We start from the raw sequence: 27,579 nt of genomic DNA on the forward strand, positions 1-27,579 counted from the left end.
TGGAGGGTCGCTAGATGCCTGCGTTATTGTGGGCGTTGTTGGACTCCTTGGTTTGTGATTTTCCTTCTATTACTTTCTGCAAGGCTGGATTTGTGGCTGCGTATTGTTTAAATCTGTTTTTGTCCTGGAATATCTTGTTTTCTCCATCAATGGTGAATGCAAGCTTTGCTGGATATAGTAGTCTAGGCTTGCATCCATGTTCCCTTAGTGTCTGTAGCACATCTATCCAAGCTCTTCTGGCTTTCATGGTTTCCATTGAGAAATCAGGTGTAATTCTGATAGGTTTCCCTTTATATGTTACTTGACCTTTTTCCTTTGCAGCTCTTAATATCTGTTCTTTATTCTGTATGTTTTGTGTTTTGATTATTATATGGCGTGGGGATGCTTTCTTTTGATCCAGTCTATTTGGTGTTCTGTAGGCTTCTTGTACCTTCATAGGAACATCCTTCTTTAGGTTGGGGAAGTTTTCTTCTATAATTTTGTTGAATATGTTTTCTGGGCCTTTGAGTTGTAATTCTTCTCCTTCTTCTACCCCAATTATTCTTAGGTTTGGTCTTTTCATGGTGTCCCAGATTTCCTGAATGTTTTGTGTTAAGAATTTGTTAGATTTGTTTAGTTCTTTAATCTGTGAGTTTATTTCCTCTATAGTATCTTCAGAGTCCGAGATTCTTTCTTCCATCTCTTGTATTCGGTTGGAAATACTTGTCTCTGAAGTTTCTGTTCATTTACTCAGAGTTTCCATTTCCATTCGTCCCTCAGATTGTGTTTTCTTCAATACCTCCATTTCATTTATCAGGTCTTGTACTGTTTCCCTTACCTGTTTGATTGCTCTTTCTTGTTTTTCTTGTTTTCCTTGGGTATCTTTGAGAGATTTATTTATTTCGTCTACCTTTTTGTTTGTCATATCCATTTCTTTATGGCAGTTTTTTACCTCCTGTTTAAGGTCCTCTATTATTTTCATAAAGTACTCTTTAAGGTCAGTTCCTTCTATATCTTCTGGGGTAGGGTGTTCAATTCTTGTTGTTTCGGGATGTCTGGCTTGTGGTGATGTCATGTTGCCTTTCATGTTGTTGGAGGAGCTCCTGCATTGGTGCCTGCCCATCTCTTCCTTCAAAAGTAGCCCGGAGGCGTTTGGTGTCCTAGACCAATCTTTGCTGTGACTGAAACTGGTTGGATCTCCCCAGTGTCAGAGGAGGACCTATTCCTTGCGTCACAATCTGAAGAAGCCCGCACTCCCTTGCAGGAATCCTCAGACCTGCCTGGAGGCCAGAGTCTGACTCCTCTGGGTGGATGGCCTTAGAACAGGAGCAGGACACCTGAGAACACTAGGGAAAGCTTGGGAGACACAGGGACGCCGAGAAACAGACACAAGCCTGCAGAGGGAAGTGGGGGTAGGGAGTCTGTGCTCTCTTCCAGGACAGGTTGCCCCAGAGTCCGCATTCACTCACCAGTTCAGATGGAATGTCAGGGCACAGGATCAGGGATTCCAGGCAGCCCAGGGTCCCAGCCCAGACAAAATGGCCATGGTGGGGGCACGGCGGGATGGAATACCACACAGTGAACCTGGCAGCACAATCTGAAGGAGCCCGCACCCCTCCGCAGGAATCCTCAGACCTGCCTGGAGGCCAGAGTCTGACCCCTTTGGGTGGATGGCCTTAGAACAGGAGCAGGACACCTGAGAACACTAGGGAAAACTTGGGAGACACAGGGACGCCGAGAAACCGACACAAGCCTGCAGAGGGAAGTGGGGGTAGGGGGTCTGTGCTCTCTTCCAGGGCAGGTTGCCCCAGAGTCCACATTCACTCACCAGTTCAGATGGAATGTCAGGGCACAGGATCAGGGATTCCAGGCAGCCCAGGGTAGCAGCCCAGACAAAAGGGCCAAGGTGTGGGCAGGGCGGGATGGAATACCACACAGCGAACCTGGCAGCACAATCTGAAGAAGCCCACACTCCCTTGCAGGAATCCTCAGACCTGCCTGGAGGCCAGAGTCTGACTCCTCTGGGTGGATGGCCTTAGAACAGGAGCAGGACACCTGAGAACACTAGGGAAAACTTGGGAGACACAGGGACGCCAAGAAACCGACACAAGCCTGCAGAGGGAAGTGGGGGTAGGGGGTCTGTGCTCTCTTCCAGGACAGGTTGCCCCAGAGTCCGCATTCACTCACCAGTTCAGATGGAATGTCAGGGCACAGGATCAGGGATTCCAGGCAGCCCAGGGTCCCAGCCCAGACAAAATGGCCAAGGTGGGGGCACGGCGGGATGGAATACCACACAGTGAACCTGGCAGCACAATCTGAAGGAGCCCGCACCCGTCCGCAGGAATCCTCAGACCTGCCTGGAGGCCAGAGTCTGACCCCTTTGGGTGGATGGCCTTAGAACAGGAGCAGGACACCTGAGAACACTAGGGAAAACTTGGGAGACACAGGGACGCCGAGAAACCGACACAAGCCTTCAGAGGGAAGTGGGGGTAGGGGGTCTGTGCTCTCTTCCAGGGCAGGTTGCCCCAGAGTCCACATTCACTCACCAGTTCAGATGGAATGTCAGGGCACAGGATCAGGGATTCCAGGCAGCCCAGGGTAGCAGCCCAGACAAAAGGGCCAAGGTGTGGGCAGGGCGGGATGGAATACCACACAGCGAACCTGGCAGCACAATCTGAAGAAGCCCACACTCCCTTGCAGGAATCCTCAGACCTGCCTGGAGGCCAGAGTCTGACTCCTCTGGGTGGATGGCCTTAGAACAGGAGCAGGACACCTGAGAACACTAGGGAAAACTTGGGAGACACAGGGACGCCAAGAAACCGACACAAGCCTGCAGAGGGAAGTGGGGGTAGGGGGTCTGTGCTCTCTTCCAGGACAGGTTGCCCCAGAGTCCGCATTCACTCACCAGTTCAGATGGAATGTCAGGGCACAGGATCAGGGATTCCAGGCAGCCCAGGGTCCCAGCCCAGACAAAATGGCCAAGGTGGGGGCACGGCGGGATGGAATACCACACAGTGAACCTGGCAGCACAATCTGAAGGAGCCCGCACCCGTCCGCAGGAATCCTCAGACCTGCCTGGAGGCCAGAGTCTGACCCCTTTGGGTGGATGGCCTTAGAACAGGAGCAGGACACCTGAGAACACTAGGGAAAACTTGGGAGACACAGGGACGCCGAGAAACCGACACAAGCCTTCAGAGGGAAGTGGGGGTAGGGGGTCTGTGCTCTCTTCCAGGGCAGGTTGCCCCAGGGTCCGCATTCACTCACCAGTTCAGATGGAATGTCAGGGCACAGCAGATTCCATATTTTTCATATTTAAAAAGAACTCACAAATCAGTGAGATTTAAATATAATATTGCTTTCAAACATAACCAAAAATACAATGTGATTGAGATATTCTGATTACTAAATACATTTACAAATAAATTATATGATAAAGATAGATTAACCTATAAAATTTCTACATTTGAAGAATTAGTTTAAATGATCTTGATAGATTTTAGCCAAACCACTTTAAATTTCCTAAAATGTCATTACCAGGATATTTCATTTTACCTATGTTTATTAACATTATATGCCTTTTATATCTTACAATACACATTAGATGACAGTTTATATTATTTTAGAGTAACTTGAAAGGATATTAGGTAAAAAGACGTATTTTTTAAAATCGCATTTTTTATTTCATTTTACATTCCAACCACAGTTTTTCTCCAATCCCCTTCCCACCCCTTTACCTTCCCCCAGCTCACCCCCATCCACTCCTCCCAATGGGTAAGTGCTCTGATGGGGGGGTCAACAAAGCCTGGCACATTAATTTGGGATTTGGTGAAGCCACACCCCACCCTCTGCATTAAGGCTGAGCATGATATCCCACCAGAGGGAATGGGCTCCAAAAAAATTAGCTCATAACCCAGGGATAGATCCAGGTCCCACTGCCAGGGACTCTCAGATAGCCCAAACTTCAATTCCTATGTCTACCACATATGGTTAGTCTAGGTCAGCCACATGGAGGCTCCACAGATACTGTTCTAATGTTCATGCTTCCATGAACTTGGTTTAGCTGTCTCTGTAGATTTCTCCATCATGATCTTAAAACCTCCCTTACTTATATATTCCCTGTTGTCTTCAATTCGATTCCCAGAGCTAGGCTTGGTGCTTGGTTGTGCATCTATGCATCGGGTTCTATCAGTTCCTGGATAAAGGCTCTATAATGATAGTTGGGAAATTTGAGCAATCTAATTATAGAGGAAGGTCAGGTTGGGCATCCTATCCACTATGGATAGGAATCTTAACTGGGGTAATTTTTGTCAAATCTTGGGAATTACCCTAGCACAAGGTTTCTCCCTAACCCCAAAGATCTCCTTTCATTGCTCTGCCAATTCATCCCTTCCCCCAACCATCCCCTCCCCTTTACTACCATGCTTGCCTCCTGTTTATTCAAGAGATCTCATCTAACTCCTCTTCCTAGGGTGATCTCTTTGTCTCTCTTAGGGTCTTTCTTGTTACCTGTCTTCTCTGGAGCTATGGAATGTTATGTGGTTACCCTTTGTTTTACGACTATTATCCACTTATAAGTAAGTACATACTGTGTTTGTGTTTCTGAGTTTGGGTTACCTCATTCAGGATGGACTTTTTTAAGTTCCACTCATTTTCTTGCAAATTTCCTGATGCCATTGCTTTTTACAGTTGAGTAATATACCATTTTGTAAATGTGCCACATTTTCTTTATTCATTCATTAGTTGAGGGGCATCTAGGTTGTTTCCAGATTCTGGGTATTACAAACAATGCTGCTATGACTAGTGTTGCATAAGTGTCCTTGTGATATGATTGAGTATACTTTGGGTATAAGCTCAGAACTGGTATAACTGGATCTTGAGGTAGACTGATTCCCAATTTTCTGAGAAACTACCACGCTAATTTCCAAAGTGGCTCAATCAGTTTTCAATCTCATCAAACCTGGAGGAATGTTCCCCTGACTCCACATTCTCTCCAACATAAGTTGTCCTCAGTATTTTTGATTTTAGCCATTCTGACAGATTTAAGACGGTATCTCAGAATCACTTTGAATTGCTTTTCCCTGATGATTAAGGACATTGAGCAATTCCTTAAATGTCTCTCAACCATTTGAGATTTTCTGCTGAGAATTCTCTGTACCCAATTTTTAATTGGATTATTTGGTATTTTCATGTCTGATTTTTTGAGTTCTTCATGTTTTGGAGACAGCCATCTACTGTCAGATATGGGGTTGGTGAAGATGCTTTCCCATTCTATAGGCTGCTGTTTTGTCTTATTTATCATGTACTTTGCCTTCAGAAGTTTTCAGTTTCAGAAAGTACCATTCATTTTTGTTTCCAATGTCTGTGCTACTGGTGCTATATTTAGGATGTGATATACAGTGAGTTTGCATTCAAGAGTACTTCCCACTTTCTCTTACATCAGTTTCTATGAAACTGGATTTATTTTCAGGTCTTTGATCTATTTGGATTTGAATTTTGTTTATGCTGATAAGTATGGAGCTATTTGCAAACTTCTACATGTTGACTTCCAGTTATGTTAATATCATTTGTTAAAAATGCTTTTCTTTTTGAGTGTACCATTTTGGTTTCTTTATCAAAATTCAGGTGTTCACAGGTATGTGGATTAATGTCAGGATCTTCGACTTGATTCCACGTGTCTTTTTTATATCAGTACCAAGTTGTTCTTTATTACTATAGCTATATAGCAGAGATTAAAGTCAGGGATGGTGATGCCTCCAGAAATTCCTTTATTGTGCAGGATTGTTTTAGTTATTCTGTATTTTCTTGTTTTTCCATATGAAGTCGAGTATTGTTCTTTCAAGATCAGTGAAGAATTATGTTGGGATCATGATGGGGATTGCACTAAAATCTGTAGGTTGCTTTTGGTAAAATGAACATTTTTTGCTATGTTGACCCCACCTGTTCAAGAGCATGGGAGATCTTTCCATTTTCTGGTATCTTCTTCAATTTCTTTTTTTAGAGACTTAAAGTTCTTGTCTTATGGGTCTTTCACTTTTTTTGGTTAGAGTTACCCCAAGGTACTTTATATGTGTGGCTATTGTAAAGAGTAGTTTATCTCTGATTTCTTTCTCAGCCCATTTATCATTTGTCATTTCTACAGAAGGGCAACTGATTGTTTTCAGTTAATCTTGTATCCTGCCACATTATTGAAGGTATTTATCAGCTGCAGGAGTTTCCTAGGTAGAGTTTGTGGGGTCACTTATGGATATCATATCATCTGTGAAAAACGAGTTTGAATTCTTTACTAATTTGTATTGCCTTGATCTCCTTTTGTTGTCTTATTGCTCTAGCTAGAACTTCAAGAATTATATTTAATACATATGTAGAGAGAGTCCTTTTAAATTTTAGTTATGCTATTGATTTAGGAGAAATCTCTAAGCTGTTGTAATTCTCATTTCCATAATTACTAAAGACAATGAGCAACTTTTAATTTTTTCATGTTTTTGTTTTTTGAAAACTCTCTGCTTAGATCACTGGCCTATTTTTTCAAGTTAATTCTATTTTTCCTTGTTTCTTAAATTTTGACTTCTCTATACTGATGTAGGTGTGTCTTCTATCTATCTGATGATTTCATTGGTTAATTAATAAAGAAAACTACTTGGCCTGATAGGTCAGAACATAGGTGGGTGGAGTAGACAGAACAGAATGCTGGGAAGAAGGGAAGTGAGTCAGATGCAATGAAGCTCCGACCCAAGATGGACATAGGCTAGAATCTTCCCGTAAGCCACCCCTCGTGGTGCTACACACATTACTAAATATGGGTTAATCAAAATGTGAGAGTTAGTCAGTAAGAGGCTGAAGCTAATGGGCCAAGCAGTGTTTAAAAGAATACAGTTTCCATGTAATTATTTCAGGTGTAAAGCTAGCCGGGTGGCGGGACACAGCCTGCTGCTCCATCAACACTATACAGTACATGTATTAACCTTTTTATCAGTTGCATATTTGGCAAAGATTCTCTCCCATTCTCTTTTCTTCTTTATAACTAGATTATGTTTCCTTGGCCATTCACAAACTTGTTTAATTTGATTTCACAATTGTCAGTTTTCACAATTGCCTTATTTTCAGGACAACACTGAAGTCCTGTTTAGAATTTCATTTCCTCTGCCTATTATCTTGTAGTCTACTGACAATGCTGTCTTCTAACAAGTTTAGTATTTGAGGATTTAAATTGAGTTAATCTATCCAGTGGGATGTAACTTTTTATTGTTAAACACTTCTGATTTCATTTAACTTCTTGTGGTTATTTAGGTTTTCTTTTTTATAGTCTTTATTGATTTTTATTGATTCTACAATTTTCTCTACTCCCCTGACTGCCCCTCCCATCCCCCTTCAACCCTTCCACAAGGCCCCATACTTCCAAATTACTCACGAAATCTTGTCTTTTCCTACTTCCCATGTAGATTAGATCAATGTATACCCTTCTTAGTGTCCTCATTGTTGTCTAAGTTCTCTGAGTTTGTGGTTTTAGGCTGGACTTTTTTTCCTTTATGTTGAAAAAACCACCCATGAGTGAGTACATGTGATAATTGTCTTTCTGTGTCTGGATTACCTCACTCAAAATAATGTTTTCTAGCTCCATGCATTTTCCTGTGAAATTCAAGATGTCATTATTTTTTTCTGCTCCATTATGTAAATGTACCACATTTTCCATATCCATTCCTCGATCGAGGGGCATTTAGGTTGTTTCCAGGTTCTGGCTATGACAAACAAAGCTGCTATGAACATATTGAGCACAAGGACATTGTGGCACGATTGAGCATCCTTTGAATAGTATACCCAAAAGTGGTATTACTGGGTCTTGAGGAAGGTTGTCTCCTAATTATTTGAGAAATTGCCACACTGACATCCAAAGGGGTTGTACCAGCTTACATTCCCACCAGCAATGCAGAAGTGTTCCCCTTTCCCCACAACGTCTGCAGCATAAGTTGTCATCAGTGTTTTTGGTTTTTTTCTTATTTTATTAATTTATATAATTTTTACAAATTTTCACCTCCTCCCATTTCACTTTCCCTCCCACCATTTCCCCTCCTCCTTCCTCTCCAGTCCAAGGAGCAGTCAGGGTTCCCTGCCCTGTGGGAAGTCCAAGGTCGTCCCCCATCCATCCAGGTCTAGGAAGGTGAGGATCCAAACAGACTAGGTTCCCACAAAGCCAGTACATGCAGTAGATTCAAAACCCAGTGCCATTGTCCTTGGCTTCTCAGTCAGCCCTCCTTGTTCAGAGAAACCTGTTTGATCACATGCTCCATCAGTCTCAATCTGTAGAAGGAGCAGCGGAGCTGCATCCCGCCACCCGGCTAGCTTTACCCAAAATAATTACATGGAAACTGTATTCTTTTAAATACTGCCTGGCCCAATAGTTTCAGCCTCTTATTGGCTAACTCTCACATTTTGACTAACCAATATTTAGTAATCTATATAGCACCATGAGGGGTGGCTTACCAGGAGAGATCTTAACCTGCATCCATCTCATAGAGGAGAGGCATGGCGACTCACTATGGCAACTGCCTGAAGCATCTCCCCAACTCTGCTTTCTTTCTCCCACAATTCTGTTCTGTCTACTCCGCCTACCTAATTTTCTGTCTCTTAAAGGGCCAAGGCAGTTTCTTTATTAATAATGAAAGTAATACATAGACACTCCTCCATCACCAGTCCAGTTGGCCTTGGTGAGCTCCCATTAGATCAGTCCCATTGTCTCATGAGTGGATGCACCCCTCACGGTCCTGACTTCCTTAGTCATGTTCTCCCTCCTTCTGCTCCTCATTTGGACCTTGGTAGCTCAGTCCAGTGCTCCAATGTGGGTCTCTGTCTCTATCTTTATCCATTGCCAGATGAAGGTTCTATGGTGATATGCAAGATATTCATCAGTGTGGCTATAGTATAGGGTCAGTTCAGGTACCCTCTCCTCAGCTGCTCAAGGAGCAAGCTGGGGACATCTCCTTGGACACCTGGGAACCCCTCTAGAGTCAAGTCTCTTGCCGACCCTAAAATGGCTCCCTTAATTAAGATATATATTTCCCTGTTCCCAAATCCACCCTTCCTATATCCCAACCATCCCATTCACCCAAGCTCTCCCCATCCTCACCTTCACACTTTTCTCTCCCCATCTCCCCTTACCCCATCCCAGCCCACCCCCAAGTTCCCAATTTTTGCCCACAATCTTGACTACTTCCAATATCCAGGAGGATAACTATCTGTTTTGCTTTGAATTCACCTTCTTATTTATCTTCTCTAGGATCACGAATTATAGGCTCAATGTCCTTCATTTATGGCTAAAAACCAATTATGAGTGAGTACATCCCAAGTTCATCTTTTTGGGTCTGGGTTACCTCACTCAGAATAGTGTTTTTTATTTCCATCCATTTGCCTGCAAAATTCAAGATGTCAGTTTTTTACTGCTGAGTAGGACTCTAATGTGTATATATTCCACACTTTCTTTATCCATTCTTCCATTGAGGGGCATCTAGGTTGTTTCCAGGTTCTGGATATTACAAATAATCCTGCTATGAACATAGTTGAACAAATGCTTTTGTAGTATGATAGGACATCTCTTGGGTATATTCCCAAGAGTGGTATTGCTGAATCCTGGGGTAGGTTGATCCCAAATTTCCTGAGAAACCGCCACACTGATTTCCAAAGTGGTTGCACAAGTTTGCATTCCCACTAACAATGGATGAGTGGTCCCCTTACTCCACACCCTCTCCAGCAAAGGCTATCATTGGTGTTTTTGATTTTAGCCATTCTGACAGGTGTAAGATGGTATCTCAAACTTGTTTTGATTTACATTTCCCTGATCGCTAAGGAGGTTGAACATGCCCTTAAGTGTCTTTTCGCCATTTGAACTTCTTCAGTTGAGAATTCTCTGTTCAGATTGGTACCCCATTTTTTAATTGGGTTAATTAGCATTTTAAAGTCTAGTTTCTTGATTTCTTTATATATTTTGGAGATCAGACCTTTGTTTGTTGCGGGGTTGGTGAAGATCTTCTCCCATTTAGTAGGTTGTCTTTTTGTCTTATTGATAGTGTCCTTTGCTTTACAGAAGCTTCTCAGTTTTAGGGGGTCCCATTTATTCAATGTTGCCCTTATTGTCTGTGCTACTGGGGTTATACGTAGGAAGTGGTCTCCTGTGTCCATCTGTTGTAGACTATTTCCCACTTTCTCTTCTATCAGGATCAGTGTGTTCAGATTGAAATTGAGATCTTTAATCCATCTGGACTTGAGTTTTGTGCATGGTGATAGATATGGATCTATTTTCATTCATCCACAGGTTGACAACCAGTTCTGCCAGCACCATTTGTTGAAGATGCTTTCTTTCTTCCATTGTATACTTTTAGCACCTTTGTCAAAAATCAGGTGTTCATAGGTTTGTGAGTTAATGTCTGGGTCTTCTATTTGATTCCATTGGTCGACTTCTCTGTTTTTATGCCAGTACCAAGCTGTTTTCATTACTGTAGCTCTGTAATAGTGTTTGAAGTCAGGGATGGTAATGCCTCCTTTATTGCATAAGATTGTTTTGGCTATCCTGGGTTTTTTGTTTTTCCATGTAAAGTTGATTATTGTTCTCTCAAGGTCTGTGAAGAATTTTTGGGGGATTTTAATGGGGATTGCATTGAATTTATAGATTGCCTTTGGTAGAATTGCCATTTTTACAATGTTGATCCTACCCATCCAAGAGCATGGGAGGTCTTTCCTTTTTCTGGTGTCCTCTTCAATTTCTTTCTTCAAATATTTAAAGTTCTTGTCATAAAAATCTACTTGTTTGGGTAGAGTTACTCTGAGATATTTTGTGCTATTTGTGGCTATTGTGAAGGGTCTTGTTTCTCTGATTTTTTCCCAGCATTTTTATCAGGTGTACAGGAGGGTTACAAATTTTTTTTGAGTTAGTCTTGTATCCTGCTACATTACTGAGTTTATGAATTGTAGAAGTTCCTTGGTAGAATTCCAGGGATTGCTTATGTAAACTATCATATCATCAGCAGACAGTGAGAGTTTGACTTCTTTTCTGATTTGTATCCTCTTGATCTCCCTTTGATGTCTTATTGCTCTAGCTAGGATCTCAAGAACTATATTGAATAAATATGGAGAGAGTGAACAACTTTGTCTTGTTCCTGATTTCAGTGGAACCACTGGGAGTTTCTCTCAATTTAGTTTGATGTTGGCTGTTGGCTTGCTGTATATTGCCTTTATTGTGTTTTGGTATGTTTCTTGTATCCCTGCTCTCTCCAAGACCTGTTTATCCTATTTGTAGCTATTGTGAAGGGTGATTCTTCTCTGATTTCTTTCTCAGCTCATTTATCATCTGTGTACAGGAGATGACTGATTTTTTTTTAGTTAATCTTGTATCCTGCTACATTACTGAAAGTAGAAAACTTCCTTTCTAAACTATCTTCTTATGATACATACATAGAGGCATAGCTATTCCTTCACTGAAGGAGCCTCTTTTTCAGAAAAAGGAAACATCAAAGAAATGCACAATTGAACACAGCTCGGATATCAAAAAAGCATGGAAGCTCATTGGCAAAACAAATATTTACATAACAGCTCTTCATCTATAGGTCAAGGAACTCCACCAAAGGGATTGGGCAATGATAATATAACTGTCAAAATATGAGGAATTTTACTGAAACTTTGTCATCTAAAATGACCTATTAATAAGACAGAGAAAGATTTTCACATATTCCTGCCACCAACACAAAGAATTATACCTACTGAATGCCAGAAGAAAATTACTGACACTTGGGGATGAATGTACTGATTGGGAGCAGCGGGCTGCATTCCTGCCGCCCGGCTCCCACACGGCTAGCTTTACACCCGAAATAACAACACACAAATTGTATTCTTTTAAACACTGTCTGGCCCATTAGTTTCAGCCTCTTACTCACATCTTGACTAACCCATATCGAATAATCTGTGTAATACCATGAGTGGTATCTTACCGGGAAAGATTCAGCATGTCTGACCTGGTGGCTGGCTTCATGGCGACTGGCTCAGAGAGGAGAGGCATGGCAATCTGTCCCAGAGAGGAGAGGCGGGGCAACTGACTGAGCCATCTACCTCAATTCCTTCTTCCTGTTCTATCTACTCCACCCACCTAAGGGCTGGCCAAGGCAGTTTCTTTATTAATTAACCAATGAAATCATCAGATAGATAGAAGACACACCTACATCAGATGAACACTCTTAATGTTTCTCAAATAGAGCAGTCACATTAAAATCATGTACACAAAAATAAAGTCACAGTCATGCCAGCATTAAAGATTAACAATAAAAGAAAAATACCATCTACTTGAGTGTGTAAGGCATATTAAATGGACTTATGTAATGGTATCTGAGTGAGGACCAAAAGGAAAACATGAGTGGGATAGTGATGTAATTTTATTTCAATTGAAACATATCAAAATAAGAAAAAGTAAAAAAAAACAGATCTCTTATTAAGGGTTATTACTGAAACCAAAAACAGAATTTACAATTTAAAATAAAGAGAATCAACAGCTGCTTTCAAGAAACTCAAACATGTTTCTATTGGAGGTTATCTATGCAAGTGTGTTGAGATGTTAACAACTCCCATATTGGCGATACAAAAAAAGTTTCCCCTGAAGGCTTCAGTGTCAGTCTGAAAAATTATTCCTGCTCACTTAAGTGTGAGGTATTCATTTATTGCTTGTTTCTTAATTGTATTGCACCGACTTTTATAACGTCTACAGATCTGCCTGTCTTAGTATTTGGATGTGAGTCTTCTATTATTTTTGTCCTGTTTATGCTGATTTTATTTATACAACTGAGTTTGGTACTGACAAACTTTCTTTCATATTCTTGGATAGTTCCTAGATGTACATATACACAGCATGTTGTCAAGATTGCATGTTATAGCTTTAAAATTTGACTTGTAGGTATTTCTTCCATAATCAATATTGTGAAGGAAGGTAAGAGATGAGGTTTTACTATACCATTAATAATGTGGTTTATTCCAGTATCAATTTTCAGATGAGTCTAAACTTTTATCACTAGATTTGAACAACTGCTGCACATTTCTAGTGGTTCTCCAGTGTGGAGTTTACAAGGTACCATTAACAAATTATCTAACAAATGATGGATGGTTAAAAGCTTTCTCTCTAATACCAATTTTCTTATGTGTTTCAACTTTTGCACAACTATTAGTGAGGTCAGCTCATGTTGCATGATAGACCTTTCCTGAGAAGATGCAACACACACACATTCATCTAATCTCCCCAAATGGGGACTGGCAACAGAATCAAAAATTAATGACACTGAATTCCATCTTAATGAATCTATAAGGCCTATATGTGTTACTTTCAGGATTATGGCAAATGTACTGCTTAAAGGAGGAAAACAGACTAGAAGGCAGTGGCCACTAGGAAGCTCCACCCATCACAAGATACAGCCTAAGAGCTCTAGATACCCAGAACACACTGCACACAACTTGTACAGGCATATCTACAGGTTGGAGGGCATCCATCCCTTCCTGATGGTTTAGTTCTTCAAAGCCAGTTTTAAGTATCATTACTGGTCTCTGTTTCTTCAGAGGAGTAAAGCATACTGAATTCTGTCAGGTTCCTATATTCCTGAAATGATTTAGAAATACTTCTTTCCTGATTAATGAGTTTCTATTCAGGATGTACTGATTCAGCATCCAAGGAACAGGTGTACCAAAGCACCTTCAAAGGCATCAAGATTTTTCATTGTTATGTTAATTTGAGGTTGATACAGTAAAATATCTTAATGAAAATTTCCTACATTGTCACATTATCAGAATTTTTCCTTAGGATAAACTGCCAATAACATTTCTGCACTACTTGAAATTTCAGATGTCATAGTTTCTCTTGTATGGATTGAATGTGCAGTGATCTCTGAGAACAGACTTTTGGATTAAGCCATAGGTCACATTATTTACTATGAAAACTTTTTTCTCCAGTATGAATTTTTCCAAGTATTCTTACAAGTGAAATGCAGATACTTAGCCAAATTCATTACATTAACATTTTTTCTCTCCTTTATGTATTCTCTGATGTTTTATAAAATTTAAACACTCAGTAAAGCCTACTTCACATTCTCTGCATTTCTAAGGTTTATCTCCTCTGTGGATTCTCTGATGTCTTTTAAGATGAGAAGAACGTGTAAAGGCTTTCTCACATTCGCTACATTGGTAAGGTTTCTCTCCTGCGTGAATTCTCTGATGTTGTGTAAGATTTGAACTCTGTGTGAAGGATTTCTCACATTGACTACATTTGTAAGGTTTGTCTCCCACATGAATTCTCTGGTGCACTCTAAAGTAAGAGGCGCATTTAAAGGATTTCTCACATTCACTACATTTGTAAGGTTGATGTTTTGTATGAATTCTCTGATGATGTCTAAGACGAGAGATGCTCGCAAAGGATTTGTCACATTCACTACATTTGTAAGGTCTCTCCCCCGTGTGAGCTCTCTGATGTACTCTAAGAAAACAGGCATGTGTAAATGATTTATCACACTCACTGCATTTGAAAGCTTTCTCTCCGTGAACTAACCGATGTTGTCTAAGATGTGAGACACATGTAAAGGATTTCTCACAAACACTACATTTGCAAAGTTCCTCCCTTCTATGAATGATCTGATGTTTCCTAAGATTTGAAGCCTGTGTAAAGGATTTCTGACATTCACTACATTTGTAAGGTGTCTCTCCTGTATGGCTTCTCTGATGTAATTTAAAATGAGAAGCAAACATAAAGGATTTCTCACATTCGCTGCACTTGTAAAGTTTCTCTCCTTTATGAATTCTCTCATGCACTTGGAGATGATATACACATTTAAAAGACTTCTCACATGCATTACATTTGTAAGTTTTTTGTTTCATACATATTCTCTGATGTGCCCCAAGTTTGCTTTTCTGAATAAAACATTTTCCACATTCACTACATTTGTAAGGTCCCTCTCTACGATGGAATTTATAGTGGTTTTCAATCTGATACAATGTGCTAAAGCACTTACCACATTCTTTACATTGATAGGACTTCTTTCCAGAATGAGAGCTATCATGTTTGCTGAAACTCAAATATGACATGAAGCATTTTCCACATTTCTCGCATTGGTATGTTTTCTCTATACTAGAGATTGGTTTCAGCATCAGTATATGTTTAGAGTCAAATGATTTACCATAGTCTGTAATTTTGTGTTCCTCTCTAGTGTGAACTCTTTGACTAATTCTTTGACACACATTTAACCATTTCTTACAGTCTTTGTACTTGAGAAGTTCTTCACCAGTGTTCCCACTTTCATCATTCTTTAGGACTGTAGAATCAGTAGAGGCTTCCCTCCTGTTACGACATCCATTCTTGTTGCAGTTCTTTGTAAGATCACTTGTGTTATAAGGTGTACATTGGACAATTTTATAGGCTGTTTTCCCAGTCTCATTACATTTATGTGACCTCTCTTGGATATTCACAGGGTGATAGCCAGTGTGCTGTGATCCTTTACTCAAGACTTTGACACGTTCACCACATTGATGTTTTTCTGGAAAATGAGCACAGATAAAATTCATAGGGATTGAGACATGTTATTTACACACTGAAGAACTGGTGTCTCCTTCAGTTCTCTAGGACAAGTATTCCTGGAATTCCTAGAAACAGAGCTCTCAGCATAGGTATTTGCATTTTACCATTATTACATGAAAGCTCAGAAGAAACATTCTAACCCATCGAACTGTACAGACTGTTAGTATTCTTCTCATTCCTATATAAAATGTAAACCCTAGAGAAGTTGGGACAAATAAGTAAAGAATGTGCTATGTAACCCAGGCTGGTCAGAAACTCACGACATCCTCTTGCCTCAGCCTCCATATTGCTAGGATTAAAATCATGCTGTCCTGTGCTAACATGACTTATTATACAGATGAAAACTCAAAAATAGATATAGAAATAAATGAAATGAATAAGAGCCACAGAGTCCTCACCAGAAATATTTTTCTCTGTTTTAAAATCTGTTTTTATAAAACTCAGAAATAAGTGAAATTTAATTTGATATTAATAGTAACACATTCCAATCACTACATATAATATAATGTCTTTCTTGCCTGGAATATACAACTTCTTTTGAACTCTGCAGTTTTCATGGCTGATAGAAGACTCAAGAAATGACTCACTATATAGTATTGGTTGCTTTTTCAGAGAACAAAGAATATAACAATGGAAAAACATTGAAAAAGTTACATTTACTGACATAAATTCCTCCATTTCTGATAGTCTCCATATTGCTCAGAGAATCTGCATACATACAAAGTATTTAAATAGTAATGAGTAAGATATTCTACAAGAAGAGACTTCTTACCTACAAAAACCAGATTGTTATAATTCTCCATCATCACATCAATGCAAAGGGCCCTCCAGGAGGACTCCAGACATTCCCATTCCTCTGGGGAAAAGTCCACAGCCACATCCCTGAATGTCAACAGACCCTGTAATGGAAAATTACAAACTGACCATGTGCTGCTAGAGAAAATGCTTTCATAAGGAAAAAACTTCAGTAATTATAGATATTTTGTGATATAAATGAGCCATGCCAATTATTCCCAACACATTTTCCATAGGTGGTAAAAATGGTCCAGCAGAGCCGGGCAGTGATGGCGCACGCCTTTAATCCCAGCACTCGGGAGGCAGAGGCAGGTGGATCTCTGAGTTCAAGGCCAGCCTGGTCTACAAGAGCTAGTTCCAGGACAGGCTCTAGAAACTACAGGGAAACCCTGTCTCGAAAAACCAAAAAAAAAAAAATGGCCAGCAGATAAGATTTGTTTTCCTAGAGATAAACAATTCACATTCCAGTATATACATGACATAACAGAACTGATACTGATTGAAGTTTCATTTGATTGGGATGATTTGGAAGAAAACGGCCCCCCTAAGGAATTACACTATTAAGATATCTGACTTTGATAGTGTGCATGTGGACTTTTATGATGATGTGTGCCACTGTGGGGGTGGACTTTGGGGTCTCCTATGCTCCAGCTATGCTCTGAATGACTGGGGTCACTTTCTGCTGCTCGTGGATCAAGATGTAGAACTCTAAGCTGCTTTTCCCTTTTCCGGCATCATGATGGCCTGCATGCCATGTGGAAAACTTTCCTGCCATGATGTTAATGTAAGAAACTCTGAGACTATTAGCTAGCCTCAGTTAAATGTTTTTCTTTCTAAAAGTTGCTGTGCTCCTGGTGTCTCTTCACAGCAACTAAAACTCTAAGACAGGATACAATTCTCTTTTTATCTCAGCATGCAGGAGGCATACAGCCCTAATGCATACATTCAGTAAAATAGACATACAAAGTATTTATATAGTTTCAATGATGTGCATGAACAGATTTCCAATCCGTTTTTACTCCTTAAGTTTCAATAAATGGCTACAATAATTACCAGTTTGTTCACTGTATTGTTCCCCTTCATTCACTCTACTCTTCCATTGGTAGCCAATACATTTTTCACACACACACACACACACACACACACACACACACACACACACACAGAGCCAGAGGCATAAGCAGTTTTGAAAGCTACAAAGGAACTTTTCAAACTAGGCAGACCTACAGGTAGAAGAGCGTTCCCAGTTGACAGCACATATAGTTACAGTATCATGCAGGATGATATTCTTAATATTTACTTCTTATAGGGTCTGAGTTCTCACAAGCAGCTCACCAGCCAAACTGGATTAATCCATTCTACATTTTGTACTGCTCTATTTCCTCTATGGGGATAGCAGGTTTCCCCATTATTTATTCTGTTTTCTGTCTATAAAAATGGAATGGCATAATAGTCTCACCAACCTTAATCTTTTAGGGAATAATGACATAACATTGAGGTCTAGATCCAGGGATATACCTTTAAGAAGTAGATGTTGATATCAAATAGGACCACAGTGTCTCATAGCAGAGAGACAAGTTACAATGAGCAAATCTCTACTTCCAAACACTGCAACTGTTCTCCTTGCTCAAATGCGAACACTGGATACATCTTCTCTATAGATAGAGCTCACCTATGACTTTTCTAACATACTTAGTTGTGATGTTGAGTTGCATGTTCAGTGACCCACCCTTTGTAGAACGAAGAGTTTGAATGTGGAGGGAGAAGTATTGATGGACTAAAATCAGAGTTTAGGGTTTAATGGTAACTCTCTTTAAACAACACATAGAATCAAATATTCTAATGTCATTTTATGAGAATAGTGAGATAAATACAAAATCAGCACAACATGAGGTTAGTGTTATCTGAATTTCTCTAACAGTCAACATAGACAGTTAAAAAACAATCCTGTAAAATCAAGATGTGGTTTCATTATTTAATAGTTATGAATGTATATACATAATGACCTATGTGACAAGGCAGTAAAATGTAGTAAAATAACGATCCATGGTCAAACCAAATATATGAAGCTTTGTGAGAATAATACAAACTCTTCATTGATTTTCAATATATTATTGCTCATGAAATTTGCTTAATTAAACATTTGAGTCATGCAATACCACCTTCTTTTTTTGCTTAGTATCTGAACTTAAGAATCTACATGGATTTTAGGCTACACAGGTTAGTATCATTTATGACTCTCTCATTTAAGAAATTAGATGGTACAGGCTATATAAGTTAAACAACTTTCACAAATCTTCACCATAAGAATAAACCTGGGGGCTGGTGACACACAATCTTCTCATGCAGAGAAACCCAGATTGGTTCTTTCTACATACGGGCCAGGTGACAAATGTGCCTGATTCCAGTGCTGAAGGTTTGATGCCAACCCAACAGAGTGGGGAGGCAGTGACTACACAAGGATATCGTGTTGGAAAAAAATGAACAAAATACAAAGAGAATGCAAGTCTCTTGAAAATTTACTATGGAGCATTGAAATAAAAATATTAGTAGTAACTCCCCTGAGACAAAAAAAGATGATTTTATGAGTCAAAAAAGAATAACATTAACAAAAAACACAGAGGCACATCATCAGTGTAGGATATCAAATAACAAAGAGAAAAACTAACATCCTGCTATTTACATCTCCTCACAGAAATTTCAGTTTCATTGCAAAAGCAAGCCACGTACTTCTTCCATTACATGAACTCTGAATGGTGCTGGCACAATATTTAGGATTCAAGAGAGCGAGTCTCTTCTAATTCTAATTTTCATATATTTATTAGTAATACCAGCAAAATGTTACATGAATTTGTGTGATCACTTCCAAAAGGCGATTTCTGGAAGCCTGACCATCCCTGAATTAAAAACCATATAAGACATGAAACCTTCCCTCTTCAATAATATACAAAAACAGAAGTGTATCCCCTGTAGGATCTGGGCCTCAATCTATTTCTTGGATCAGCTTATACAATAAACTTTTTTTTAGAATTACAGGTTTCAAGTCAATAAAAAAATATATCTGGAGAATTAAGTAAGAAAAAGAAAGAAAGGGATACAATAGATATCACTACCTAAGGCAGAGAATTAAAGGCACACAAGACTTCAGTATAAAAACAGTTTTCAAAGTAATATGGATAGGCCACTGACTGACCTGAGACACATTTACCTGAGATACAGCCATTCTCTCTGATAGCTCTTCTCTGTGTTTCTGCTGTAGGATTAAAGACCACAATTCTTGTTGATGACTTGCATCAAGGTATCAAAACATCAACCTAGAATTAATATGAATGCTATTAAGAATGTCAAATCACACAAAAGAAAAGGAACTAGGACATTTCACACAAGAAGCAGTGAAAGGGGGAGCTGGAGAACCAAACCACAAACCATTACTTCCAAATAGGGGGAAGACAAATATTGCTAATAATGGAACCAAGCACAGTCTTTAAAAGAAACCTAAGAATAATATACATATCAAATAGAGCCCAGTGATGATGAAAATCTCGGAGAAAATAAAATGTCATAAGACACATTTCAGCTACAATTGTGATAACTGACTAAAGGCTATAAGAAGAAATGGAACACACTCTAAAAGAATAAAGGACTCTTGTGTCACAGCTGGTCCATCTGTGCAGATAAGAGGTAAAGAAACAATAGAAGGAACAACGTGAGTCAAGAAAGGTACATGTACACTCGGGTCTTATTTCATCCAGAGTTGTAGGAGTGGCAAAAAGAAAATGTGGGAAGGAGATACTAGTGAGACCAAATGACATTAAACTCCTCTGTAATGAACATGCGATCACAGAAAGCACTTACAACTGTCACTCAAAATCTGTCAGAGCTCAGACGTGCTTTAAGTGATACTGAAAACTACAAAACACATAAATTCTCTATTATATTTTCTATATATCAATAAAGACAATTTCAAAAATAATTTTGAAAATTAGTTCATTTGTATTGCTTCAAGAAGATCTAGGAATACACCTAAGAAAATTTCTAAGAAGTCATTTATGACCAAAAGAAAACAATAAAAATAATAGCAAACAAGTTCCATGCACTTTATTCTGCTTTGTTTATATGATTAACAGCAATGGACAGAATCCATGCAATCCTTATCAGTTAAAACTGAATTCTTCCTAATAGTAAATACGGAAAGAGGGAAAACCACGAAGTTCAAAATTAATCCTGAGAATGTGTGTTCCTGGTTATATCACAGGACCTAACCTCAAATCATACTACAGAGCCTCAGAGGCAGACAGATCTTAGTCCTGTGCATGAGGAAATATGTAGAAAGTTGAACAGAACATAGAGCCCAGCAATTAAAAACAAACCACAGAGGCCCATTTTAGAAAAAATGTGTCAAAGAAAATCCATGAAAGGAGAGACTGTTGAACATTCTGTGTTGCAAAAATAGCTGACTATGTGAAGAAGGAAAACATGACTAAATGCCTATTGATGTGAAAATACGCAGACACTGTGTCCTAGTTAAATTTTCTACTGGGTGATGAAACACCATTACCAAAAAGAAAGTTGGGGATGAAAGGGATTATTTTGACTACCCTATGTATTGCTGTTTCTCACTGACGGAAGTCAGGACAGGAACTCTAACAGGGAAGGAACTGGAGGCCAGAGCTGATGCAGAGGCTATGGAGGCTATGGCTGGCAGCTTGCTTCCCATGGATTGCTCAGTCTACCGTCTTAGAGAACCCAGCACCATCAGCTGAGTAATGGCACCACCCACCGTGGTTGGGCACTGGCCCCACTGATCATTAGTTGAGAAAATGCATTACATCTAGATCTCATGGAGGCATGTCCTCAGCGAAGGCTCTTTATTCTTTAATTACCCTAGCTTGGGTCAAACAGACATAAAAGGACAGCCAGTACAACAGATCCCTTTCCAACTTGGCACAAATACATCACTCTTAAGCCACAACCTTTAATTTATTATTCATCCCTAAGATCTCACATTAAAAACATAAATAACTTTAAAGTCATGCAGTCTTTACAAACTCAAATATTAAAACTTCATTCTCTTTTAAGTACCCAAACTCCTTTAATATCCAAAGGCTTTTAAACTGAAATCCCTCTTGAGCCTGGGCTCCAGTAAAATACTTTCTTACTTCAAGAGGGGAAAATCAGGGCATAGTTACAATCAAGTCAAAGCAAAATCCAATTCCAACATCACCCTACTGCTGCCGCTGTCCTTGGTGGTCATCCCATGGTACTGACATCCTTATAATGCTGTGGTTTTCTGCTGCAGCTGGGCTGCACTTTCACCAATAGCCTTTCATAGTCTCTCTTCATGGCGCCAAGCTTCTACTATTTTGCATGACTCCATCAATCCTGGTTGTTGAAACACCGCTGACTGCCTCTTCACCAGTGACCTCTCCTGGCCTATCACAGTGGCAAGCCTCATCTACGCCCATGGCCACTTTGGAATACAGCTTTACTATGTTCTCAGGAAACACTTCCTAGAATATTTCACTTCACTGATGCTGGTTTTAATTACCTCGAATTTCTTAACATCAACTGACCAGCATCAAGCATAATAGCAAAGCAAAGTGTTCCTTTAGTAGTTCTGGTATCTTGTTAACCATAGCTAACTCTCCAGACCCAGCTAACCAAAAACACAGAATCTCAATTTAAAATAATAAATGACCCAAATAGAGTCTTTAAGCTTTCACTGAAACTGCATAAACCAGACCTCCATTATCTGCACTGCTGACAACACTGAAATCTTCCAGCCTCCCATAGAAAATCCCACCAAACTCCTTATACTCAAAGGCGCTTCTAATCTAGAGTTTCAAAGTCCTTCCACAGTTCTCCCCAAAATATAAATAGGTTTGTCACAGCAATACCCCACTTTGCTAGAACAAATTTGTCTTAGAGTGTCTATTGCTGCAGGACAACATCATGACCATAAGGAAAGTTGCAGGGAAACAAGGGAACCAGAGTGGGACTGAACCAGCTACCTAGGACAGAGAGAGAACAAGCTCCACCAGGAGCAGAAGCCAGGAACAAGCCCAGTCCTGGGACATGGGCAGAGCAGGATTGAGCCAGCGACCTGATCCAGAGTCAACAATCTCCACAGGAACAGGTACAGGAGAGTAACAGCTGAGTGAGTGAGCCAGAGCCAGAGACTGCTGAGGGTCCAGACGTGAATCTGGGACCTTCAAGGGAGTAGACCTAAGCCAACACCCCTGTGGGTCCGAGCATGAGTCTGGGACCTCTGAGGAAGTTAAGTAGGTCCTCTGCGGGTTGGGGTGCACCTGAGCCTGGGACCTCCAAGGCAGTACATTGGAAGCAGAAACCTTTCCAGATCCAACTACAACCCAGGGACTTCTGCAGGAGGAAATCCAGACCAGGATTTACAGATACAGGTCAAAGCAAGTAACCTAGACCAAAGTTTCCCTGAGCCAAAAAAAACTCTACTTTAGGCAACAAATTCCACAGGAGAGGGACTGAATGAGACACCAAGGACAGAGAGAGCCTGAGGAAACAAGTTCCACTGGGGGCAAATCTAAACACTGGTGGATTAGGACTGAGTCAGCTACCAGATCCAGAGTCAGAGATCTCCACCAGAACAGGTCCAACTCCAAGCCAGGGACTTCTGCAGGAGGGGGTACAGACCAGGATTTACAGAAACAGATCAAAGCCAGCAACCTAGGCCAAAGTAGGTCTGAGACAACAAACTCCATGGGAGCAGAGCAAAGCACAGGAGCACTGAGCTATCTCCAGGAACAGGAATAACCAATGGGGTAACTAGAACTGTGACACTGACTGTACCATGAGGAACAACCACCTGAGCTTTGGATTCACAGGCACCTAGAAGATTATTGAACAGAATCTCAGACAGCCCCAACCATACCTATTAGAGGAAAAGATGAGTAGAAAAGGTAAGATCACACGCTACACCACAGAGAGCAACGCAAAACCTAAAGACCCTACAACAGCAAGACCTGAACAACCAAATATGGATGAACCAGAAGAAAATGATCTAAAAAATAACTTCAAGAGAATGTTTGAAATTCTTAAAGATCAAATGAGAAAATCCCTTAAAGAAATGGAGGAAAACAGAAACAAAAAATTAGAAGATATCAGCAAATCACTTAAAGAAAACCAAGAAAAAGAAATCAAACATATAAAAGAAACTATCCAGGACTTGAAAACTGAAATAGAAACAATAAAGAAAACACAAGCCAAAGAAATTATAGAAAGAGAAATCATGAGAAAAAGATCAAGAACCACAAACACAAGCATGAACAACAGAATACAAGAAATGGAAGAGAGAATCTCAAGCGCTGAAGATACAATAGAGGAAATAGACTCATCAGTCACAGACAACATCAAATCTAACAAAAGCTTAACCCAAAATATCCAGGAAATATAGGACACCATAAAAAGGCCAAATCTTAGAATAATAGGTATAGAAGAAGAAGTTCAACTCAAAGGCACAGAAAATTTATTTAACAAAATCATAGAAGAAAACTTTCCCTACCTAAAGAAAGATATGCCTATGAAGATACAAGAAGCTTACAGAACACCAAATAGACTGGATCCAAAAAAGTAATTTTGCCACATAATAATCAAAACACTAAACATACAGAGTAAAGAAACAATATTAAGAGCTGCAAAGGAAAAAGGCCAAGTAACATATAAAGGTAGCCTTATAAGAATTACACCTGATGACTTCTCATTGGAGACAATGAAAACCAAAATGGTCAAGCATTATGCAGACATTAAGAGATCATGGATGCCAGCCCAGACTACTATACCCAGCAAAACTGTCAATCACCATAGAAGGACAAAACAAGGTATTCCATAACAAATCTAGATTTCACCAATACCTAGCCACAAACCCAGCCCTACACAAAATACTAGAAGGAAAACTCCAACCCAAGAAAGATGGCTACACCAACAAAACACAGACAATTGATGATCTCATTACAGCAAATCCCAAAGAAGAAAAGAATGCACAAATTAACATCACCAACAATGAAAACTAAATTTAAAAGGAGATAGAAACCACTGATCATTAATATCCCTTAATGTAAATGGACTCAACTCACTTATAAAAAAGGCACAGACTAACAGATTGGATACAAAAACAGAATCAATCCATCCTTCTGCATACAAGAAACACATCTTAACATCAAAGACAGACATCTTCTTAGAGTAAAGGGTTGGGAAAAATATACCAATCAAATGGACCAAAGAAACAAGCAGGTGTAGCTATCCTAATATCTAACAAAATAGACCTCAAGCTAAAATCAGCCAAAAGAAACAAAGAAGGTCATTTCATATTAGCCACAGAAAAAATCTACCAAGAGGAAATTTCAATACTCAACATCTATGTCTTAAAGAAAAGGGCACCCTCATATGTCAAAGAAACACTTCTAAAACTTAAATCATATACTAAACCCCATACACTAACAGTGGGAGACTTCAACACTGCCCTCTCACCACTGGGCAGGTCAGTCAAAAAATGAACAGAGAAATAAGAAAACTAACAAACGTTATGACTCAAATGGACTTAACAGACATCTAGAGAATACTCCATCCAAACAGAAAAGAATATACCTTCTTCTCAGCACATCATGGAACCTTCTCAAAAATTGACCACATACTCAGTAACAAAACAAACCTCAACAAATACAAAAAAAATGGTATAACCCAATGTACCTTATCAGATCACCATGCTTTAAAATTAGAAGTCAACAGCAATACTAATTCCAGAAAACCCACAAACACATGGAAATTAAACAGTGCTCACCTGAATCATCAATGGGTCAAGGAAGAAATAAAGGCAGAAATTAAAGACTTCCTAAAATTCAATGAAAATGACCACACAACATACCCAAATTTATGGGACACAATGAAAGCAGTGTTTAGAGGCAAGTTCATAGCACTAAACACCTACATAAAAAAGCTGAAAAAAAATCCCACACTAGTGAATTAACAGAACATTTGAAAACTTTAGAACAAAAAGAAGAAAACTCACCTAAGAGAACTAGATGGCAGGAAATAATCAAATTGAGAGCTGAAATCAACAAAATAGAAACAAAAAAACAATACAAATAATCAATGAGACAAAGAGTTGGTTCTTTGAGAAAATTAACAAAATAGACAAACTTTTATCCAAACTAACCAAAAGGCAGAGAGAGAATATCCAAATAAACAAAATCAGAAATGAAAAGGGGGACATAACAACAGACATGGAGAAAATATAGAGGATCATCAGGTCATATTTTGAAAACCTGTAGTCCACAAAATTGGAAAACTTAAAAGAAATGGACAACTTTATGATTAAATATCACTTATCAAAATTAAATCAAGACCAGATAAGCAAATTAAACAGACCTCTAACTGCTGAAGAAATAGAAACAGTCATGAAAATTCTCCCAATAAAAAAAAAGCCCAGAACCAGATAGTTTCAGCTCAGAATTCTACAAGACTTTCAAAGAACTAATACCAATACTCCCCAAATCATTCCACAAATAGAAACAGAGGAAACACTACCAAACTCTTTTTATGAGGCTACAATTATTCTGATACCCAAACCACAGAAGGACATTACTAAGAAAGAGAATTACAGACCAATCTCACTCATGAACATTGATGCAAAAATACTAAATAAAATGTTGGCAAATCGAATCCAAGAACATATCAGGACCATCATCCACCATGATCAAGTCAACTTCATACCACAGATGCAGGGATAGTTCAACATATGAAAATCTGTCAATGTAATCCACCATATAAACAAGCTGAAAAATAAAAATCACATGATCATCTCATTAGATGCTGAAAAGCTTTTGACAAAATACAACATCCCTTCATGATAAAGATCTCGGAGAGAGCAGAGATATAAGGAACATACCTAAACATAATTAAGGCAATATACAGCAAGCCAACAGCCAACATCAAACTAAATGGAGAGAAACTCCCGGTGATTCCACTGAAATCAGGAACAAGGCAAGGTTGTCCACTCTCTCCATATTTTTTCAATATAGTTCTTAAGGTCCTAGCTACAGCAATAACACATCAAAGGGAGATCAAGGGGATACAAATTGGAAAACAAGAAGTCAAACTTTCACCATTTGCTGATGATATGATAGTTTACTTAAGTGATCCCAAAAATTTCACCAAGGAACTTCTACAACTTATAAACACTTTCAGTAATGTAGCAGAATACAAAATTAACAAAAAAATCAGTAGCCCTCCTGTACACAGATGATAAAAGGGCTGGGGAAGAAATCAGAGGGAAAAAACACCCTCCACAATAGCCACAAATAGCATAAAATATCTTGGAGTAACTCTAACCAAACAGGTGGAAGACTTGCATGACAAGAACTTTAAATCTTTGAAGAAAGAAATTTAAGAAGACACCAGAAGGTGAGAAGATCTCCCATGCTCTAGGGTAGGCAGAATTAACATAGTAAAAATGGCAATCTTACCAAAAGCAATCTACAGATTCAACACAATGCCCATCAAAATCCCAGCAAAATTTTTCCCAGACCTCAAAAGAATAATAGTCAACTTCATTTGGAAAAGCAAAAAAACCCAGGATAGCCAAAACAATCCTGTACAATAAAAGAACTTCTGAAGGCATTACAATCCCTGACTTCAAACTCTACTACAGAGCTACAGTACTGAAAACAGCCTGGTGTTGGCATAAGAGCAGACAGGAAGACCAAGGGAACAGAACAGAAGACCTGGATATTAATCCACACACCTTCAAACACCTAATTTTTGACAAAGAAGCAAAAAATATCAAATGGAAAAAAAGATAGCATATTTAACAAGTGGTGCTGGCATAACTGGATATCAAAATGTAGAAGAATGAAAAGAGACCCATATCTATCACTATGCATAAAACTGAAGTCCAAATGGATCAAAGACCTTAACATAAAGCCAGCCACACTGAACCTTATAGAAAAAGTGTGAAGTACGCTTGAATGGATTGGCACAAGAGACCACTTCCTAAATATAACCCCAGCAGCACAGACACTGAGAGAAACAATTAATAAATGGGACCTCCTGAAACCGAAAAGCTTCTGTAAAGCAAAGGACATGGTCAACAAGACAAAATGACAGCCTACAGAATGGAAAAAGATCTTCACTAACCCCACATCAGATAGAGGTCTGATCTCCAAAATATACAAAGAATTCAAGAAATTGGA

The 27,579-nt window shown here is 39.3% G+C and overlaps 1 protein-coding gene across 1 annotated transcript; it reads right to left on the reverse strand.

The window, feature by feature from the left end:
• Window positions 1–14,007: 14,007 nt before the first annotated feature.
• LOC119815825 (zinc finger protein 616-like) lies at window positions 14,008–17,132 on the reverse strand. The gene is given in 3 exon segments (XM_038332169.1): window positions 14,008–15,521; window positions 16,335–16,461; window positions 17,034–17,132. Coding segments are annotated over 3 exon segments (1,740 nt in total).
• Between the last annotated feature and the right edge of the window lie 10,447 nt (window positions 17,133–27,579).

This window comes from Arvicola amphibius, chromosome 1, assembly GCF_903992535.2.
Source record: "Arvicola amphibius chromosome 1, mArvAmp1.2, whole genome shotgun sequence".
NCBI classification, from domain to species: domain Eukaryota; kingdom Metazoa; phylum Chordata; class Mammalia; order Rodentia; family Cricetidae; genus Arvicola; species Arvicola amphibius.